The sequence below is a fragment of the Solanum dulcamara genome, chromosome 4 (assembly GCF_947179165.1).
Source record: "Solanum dulcamara chromosome 4, daSolDulc1.2, whole genome shotgun sequence".
Classification (NCBI taxonomy): domain Eukaryota; kingdom Viridiplantae; phylum Streptophyta; class Magnoliopsida; order Solanales; family Solanaceae; genus Solanum; species Solanum dulcamara.
In genome coordinates this window covers 82162908-82169968 of record NC_077240.1, presented here as the reverse complement: position 1 = coordinate 82169968, position 7061 = coordinate 82162908, and the positions used below count along the sequence as shown (strand labels likewise).

The following is a 7061-nucleotide window of genomic DNA, read 5'->3' as shown; positions in this document are numbered from 1 at the left end:
ATTGAACAAGCTTCAAAGAGGAGATCGATTTTAAGGAGTGGAAAAATTAAAATTAAAGAAAACAAAGTTTCATAGAATTTAGATTTCATTAAATCTAACAAGATAAATAAATAGTTGTATTACTTTAAATTTAATAATTTTTTCATTTCAACGTGTCAGAAAAAAATAAAAATAATATTAGACAGATCACTGAAAATATGTGATTGAATTTTAGAAAGAGATATTTATTTATTGTAGAAGTCGATACTAACTAGGTCAAATTACCTAATCCTTTCACGAGATTAACCAAATAAAGATATTATAGAGTTAATTGGGACAACATTTATTCAATGCTCACCCCCACCCCCCTCCTTCTTTTAATTGTATATGATTCCATATCCTAAAAATTCACTTGCACCGATTTAAAATTCTTTGAGCATTTAACGGTGTGGCTCACTGATCAATGAGTGTTGAAAATCTTGAGGTCTCAGATTCAAAATACAACGGAGAATTAGTTGTGGTGCGCGAAAGTTTGGCGTTACCTGATATCAGTTGTCGGTGGGAGGTGAATGTCATCTCATAAAATTAGTTGTGGTGCGCGAAAGTTTGTCCAGACATGACATGTATAAAAAATAATAGTAATAATAATAAAAAAAACTTTGATAATATCTACAATAACCCAGTGAAATTCCACAACGTGGGATCTGAAGAGGGTAAAGTGTACGTAGACCTTACTCCTATTAAGGTAGGACGGCTGTTTTCGAGAGATACTCAGCTCAATAGAAGCATAAAAAACTCAAATAAGGTTAAGAAATTCAAAGCGATAATGAAAAATAACGGTGAGAAGTGAGTATTTGTAAATTTTACCCCAAAAGTTTTCCGGTATAACAAAATTTAGGCCCAATAGCAACAAACCAGCTTCGTTGTCGGTATCACCTTTTTATATAAATCTACTGTGTGTCTGTGTGAGAGAGAAAATACGGAGATGAAGAAACCCGGCGGAGCAGAGAAGAAGAAAGTGAGACGATCTCCCGGTGTCGCATCGAACGGTTCGAATAGTACTTCTCCTACGGTAAATTCCGAAGCAAAACATCATACATTCATGAAAAATTGTGTTCAATTTCTTCTGATTTTCATTCAGTTTATTCAATTCGGAATTTCTTGTGTTTTCTGAAAGGATCTGTGTGTGTTTTTGTATGTATTGATTTTTCATTGTTGAGATTCAGTTTTTTTTTGTTAAGTGAAATCTTGTGCCCTATTTTGATTAGAAGGTTGTGGTTTATAGAAATGTAAGGGGATATTTGATAAATATGCTAATGTTTTTGTTGTTGTTGGTATGTGATTGAATTTTTTCTTCAGATATATAGGCGATTTGTAAATCATATATTGCTAAATTGTGCTAACTATTTAATGATAGTTTCTGAATTTGCTGAATTTGTGCTATAGGATGAAAAAAGACTCCAGTTTTAGGTAATACTAGTTTTATGAGGAAATCTATTTGGTGATTCTGAGAGAGGGACCTCTCTACTTAGGTCAACGTACACACTACCCCATACCCCACTTGTAGGACTAAAATGGGTTGTTGTTGTTGTGTTGTTTATCTATTTGGTAATGTAAATTAATCCTTGATATGAAGTAACAATTCTTGAAATGAAGTAAATAAGGCAAGAACTGTATTTTACCTTATTCTTCTTGTTGTTCTTCTTCTTACTTACTTACTTTTTTGGTCTTGAGTGGTTCAGGTTTTTCATTTTGCTTAAATATTCACCTAGGCCCTAGGGGTTCTTCCTATTACACGACAACTCTGCTCACGTGCAAACGTGTTTCTTTTTTAAGACGGTACTGTCCAGTGCAGTTTGTGCTCACCTAATGAAACCTTGGGCAGGCGCTACAGCGCACTAGCACATTTGACAAAATCTGTCCACTAGACTGGAACAGATGGGTTCTCACAGATGTACATTGAAAGACACAGAATAAAAAAAAAGGTGGAAATCAACCAGTCATTACTAGATAACTTGACGCCAGATTCTCATCCATTAATCACCAAAAATTGAATTAAGGAAATGTAAGGTTCTACATTATTAAATGATTTTGTCTGAATTTGATTCCTAATAATGATTTTTCTCTCAATGGAGCTAGTAATTTTTCCTGTTTGCCCTTAAATATTTGCTCCTCTATATTTTTGTATTTTAGGATTTTCTTTGGAGAGAGTGTGAAAGGTAGAGTCGTCAAAATGGGCTTGGCCCTTGAGGCCAACCCAACCCATCCCACTATTCTGGTCAGGTTGGATTAAGATTTATTAAGCACATTTAAAAGTGGGGGTTATAAGCCCAGCCCCAATCAGCCGGCCCATGGGCGAAAAGGCTATTTAATTTAAATTAAAAATTGTGAAAAAGGAAGTAAAAACTAGGAATAGTGATTACTGAATAAATCTTAGTATCTTACACAATAGTTTACTCATTTAGTGTTAAATCCCTCATATTAAAATTAGTAATCACCAAGTATAAAAGTTGCATCCAGTATAAAAATATTCGAACACTTGTTGCTACTCAACATTGATTGCACGGCTATTCCCAAATTGAAAGGGGTAATTTATTTAAAGTGAATTTAAGTATTAATTTTTGAAATGAAGTTATTCGATGATGTTTAACTAATTAAAATTGCATATAATGTAGATGAAGATAAAGATATTAATTAAGACAACTCATCACAAACAGATGCGCTTCCTGATGTTTGGTGTTAAATATGCTATAAGTTGTCGTAGAATTATGTACTTCTATATAATCATATGTTAAAAATGTTAACAAATTGACATATTTACACGTTTGAATTTAGATTGGAATCTTTTTTTATTATAAAAAATTAGACAAAATGAAGGGCTAGCCCGCCCCGCGAGCCTTCTTCCAGTTTGTGATTGTGTGGTTTTTTGTTAAATTTTGGTGGCGATGTCTTTTGTAAATGATTTTATCCATGTTTTGTTTACTTTTATTTTCAGAAAGAAGGTGCGAAGGACGTCTTCCAGCTGTTTGCTGAGAAAGTAAGAGATCATAAAGGCTTAGTGTCACGTTGGGCTGTCCTGCAGGAAACACGGGTAGAGTATTTCAGGGGAAAAGATTTTGTCGCTTTCGTGAGAAATCATTCAGAACATAAAGACATATTAGAGTCAGATAAAAGTTTGGAGCCTGAAGATATTGCCAACACGCTGCTTAAAAAGAATCTTTTAGTCCGCTGTGATCGTGTGGTGAAAACTGTGCGACCTGGGAAGAAAAAACTATCTTCTTGGCCAGCACATTTAGAGATATACCATGTGAGTATCTTTCTTGATTCAGTCAACTATTAGGGATGTTAAAAAGTTCCTGACTTAATGTTAATGTTATCTTTACTAGTCTGTGATTCTGCTCACGAATGTATTTGTGGTCCTGTCGTATCCATGATCAGTGAGTATGACCTAAATGTGGATGCTGTATACATTTCAAAATACAGTGAAAACTTCCGAAAAACTGTACATGCCATGTGGGTGAGTGTATCTGTTATTTACACCACCTGAGACCTTATTACATAGTTTGGTCTTTCCATGGATTTATTATGCTTTGATCCTAACTTGAACTTAGCATATGGACTTAGAGGAATGGGTTAATGTTAGGGTTACTGAGCTAACTCTTGTGCTAGTCTGCTATAAGAATCACAAAAAGATATGGATGAATTGTCTGGTTTTGATATATTTATATGCATTTCTGTAACAGCCTCTGTTTGGATCCCTATCCATGGAAGCTAAATTTCGATGTGATTGGCTGGTCCAACTGGTACACTTCCTGTGATGGTAACAAATATGATTAATATAAAAGAGAAGTTCTTAGCACAAAGATAGTGCTAAGAGAAACAAACCATAGTCACAAGACTTCCCAACGAATAAAACAAAACAAAACAGAGTCTTGTGTCAGTTACAGGGATCCAATGAGATCAACTAAGGACTTCACATCTTGTACTAATGCTTCGTACACCAACAGTGAATAAAAATGTAAAATTCAGTTTAATCTTCTGTTCAGAATTCGCTGAATCTTCAAAACATTTGGAGTTCCTTCCACTCCAAATTGTCCACCAAACGTAGGCTGAATCTATTAGTGTTTTTTGACATCTACAACAAATTTCCACGTTTTGACTGGATTTTAGTTTTTTTTTTTGGGGGGGGGGGACCTGAAATTACTCTCTTTCCATAGTTTGCTTACAACTTTTGATTTTAAGTTTCTTCAATTGATATCTGCAGGATCAAGTATTTTCTGAAAATGATGCCTTTTTTGCATGGGCATTTGTGAAAAGAAGACCCCTATGGCAAACACTTCTCTCATTTTTCTGGCCAGTGTTAACACTAGCGATTTGCTTGTTTCCTGTTTATCCCCATTGGGCCAAATTGCTTATACTATACACATGTGCCGGTCTCCTCCTTCTCATACTTTGTCTGCTATTTAGTAAGTATTTGTTGCTTGTTACCCTTTTTTTCTCACACTTGTTATTCAATTTACCTTTTTTGTATTGAGTTGTATGATGCACTGTGATATGGCTACTCTAAACTTGAAAGCATTACAGCTCATGGCTAAAATGACATATGGGGGACTCATCTTATGATTTAGCAAGTTGATAGGTTTCTTCAATCATCAAGTACGATGTTGGCTTCGCACACTTATCATGACAGCATCACAATTTTGAACATATATTAGCTAATTTTATATATCACAGTTGACTATATATATAGGAAGTGAAGGACGGAAACTGCAAGTTATTATTCCCCACATGTTTGTAATTTGGAAAACTAGGATTTTTGAACACCTGCACACTTTTTTGTTAATTCAGTATACTGTTTACTATCATTGGAACTCTACGATAGCTTCTTTTCGCTTTGTGTCTATGACAGCTCTGGGTGGAAAGTGCTAATCATATTCTGTTATCCTTCACTTGAATCATCCAATCCCTAATTGGCACTCATTAAGAATTTTTATTAAAGCATTTCTGCTTTAAGTGGTGTCTAAAATGTTTCCTTTATTTATGCAAAATTTGTCTGTTGTAAAATGGTGAATTTGGGCTGTTCAGATCATTCTTGTCAAGCTTGTCATGTGTATTTTTGAGTCTGCTGTTAGGAGCAAATCACCATTACAAAGAACAATTCTGTGCTTGCAGTAAGAGCTTTGATCTTTGGTGCTATTTGGGTAACTTTTGGGAAGCGTGTGTGGTTTTTCCCCAACATTCTTGCCGAGGAAGCGACACTGCAAGATTTGTTCCAGGTTTGGCCTCAGAAGGATGAAGGCGAGCGACCTAAGTGGACAGCAAGGCTTTTCTACGCAATAGTAGCTGTGGTTGTTATTTTGCTCCTGAGGCATCATGCTCCTGATGAGGCTGCAAGAGCCAGGTTTGCTTGCTTGCACTTTAATCTCTTAAGCCTGAGAGTTCACTTGAAGAAGTATAACAAAAACCAAATCCCTATGAAGCTAGATGTTGCATCTTTATAGAGACGAACTTCAGTAGCAAATAATCTTAAATTTTGTGTCATATTTTGAGAATCAACGTAAAATAACAAAAGCCAGCAATGGTGGCGTGGTAGTATCTTCTGATGTGGATATGTTCTTTCATTCTGCGAAAAGAATTCTCACTTTCTATCTCAGACATTTCTTGTGAAAGAGCATATATCTATTACATGCATCGCACTGAAAATGAATTCCTTTATCATCCACTGTTGCAGGTATCAGAAGCGAGTTTCCAACATTATCGATGATGTGCTCGAGTGGTCTCCTAGACAGGCTCTGTCAGGGATGATGGAAACTGTGGTCAATGTAACCGACTCAAATGATAATGCAACTGCTGATAGCAAAGCTGGCAGTGAAAAAGTTGCTTTCACAGATGACTTAGACGAAGAAACCGTTCCCAAAGAAGAGAGTGAGGATGTTACTGGAAACTTAGAAGATAGTGATCATAAGCAACGTGACTTGTAATTTATATAAATGTTGAAACATATGCTTCAAGATTTTATTTTTTTCTTTTGTATCAACCTTTTCTTTTACCCTTTTTGTGTTTATTCTCTTTTGTGGTAAAGTATATTGCAGAACTCTATTTTGGGGCAACTTAACTGCAATTGCAGAATTAGAGAACCAAGGTTTGAGTTCCCTATTTAATAGTTTGAAGCTTGGTTTCAAGACTTCAAATCTACAATTGATAAGAGAGAAATTCACAGTTTATGTCGAAGTTAAAAAAAAAAAATCCAACAAAGTTCAAAGTGGACAAGTAAAAATGAACAAAGGAAGTATATTATAAGAATTCGAGCAATTTATGTCAAAAATAATGAGTCATTATCTCAAAACTATTGATATTTAATTGCTTTTTAATGTGAAAATAAAATTTGATCTGATATATACATCATGCTGATTTTTTTTTAACAAAAAATGGTGTATGAAAAACTCTAGCATAATGCATCGAAATTTCAAACTTTTACGTGTGATGGTATTATTAAAGTCACTTTGGGCATATTGCATATTTTATTCAGTTGAATTCCACTGCAAATTAATTATTTGGTTCACTTTTCAGCTAAAAAGACAACACAATTTTTTAGGCAGTAAATCATAATTAAGGATATATTTTAATTTAACCTACGAATAAATGAGTATTAGAGATAAAAATTAAATATCATGAAATTGAGAGAAAAAATTTAGACCATCTTAAAATATGCTCAGTATGAGCAAAAACTACATTTTCTTTTGTTAATTAATTTTAACCTCTTTAATAAAAAATTTCGGGCTTCAATTTGTATGAATATGAAATTGCTTTTGTTAGGAAGTCTTTACCTTTATGTACGACTTTCTGACATAAATTCGAATTTAAATAGATTCCAATAGTAAGTACCAAGCATCCACACCCCATAACAAAAAAAACAAAAAACTTTTGGCTGATGGGAGAATTCGTTTGGCCGATGGGCCCTTTTATCAGCTGTAGCTAAAGGAAAACAAGGGAATTTTAATTAAGAGTGACAAAAGAGTTTCAAAATTAAGAAAAAGTGATTCAAGTCTTAATTATTGAGTAAATGTGATAATTTTAAGATT

At 34.2% G+C, this 7061-nt stretch overlaps 1 protein-coding gene across 1 annotated transcript; it reads left to right on the top strand.

Annotated features, from left to right (window-relative positions):
* Window positions 1–878: 878 nt before the first annotated feature.
* On the top strand, window positions 879–6116 carry LOC129887972 (uncharacterized). The gene is made up of 5 exons (XM_055963235.1): window positions 879–1051; window positions 2975–3286; window positions 4244–4445; window positions 5152–5380; window positions 5711–6116. Exons 1-5 carry the CDS (start codon window positions 965–967, stop codon window positions 5958–5960), a joined length of 1080 nt encoding a protein of 359 aa, XP_055819210.1. The 5' UTR covers window positions 879–964; the 3' UTR covers window positions 5961–6116.
* Window positions 6117–7061: the final 945 nt, after the last annotated feature.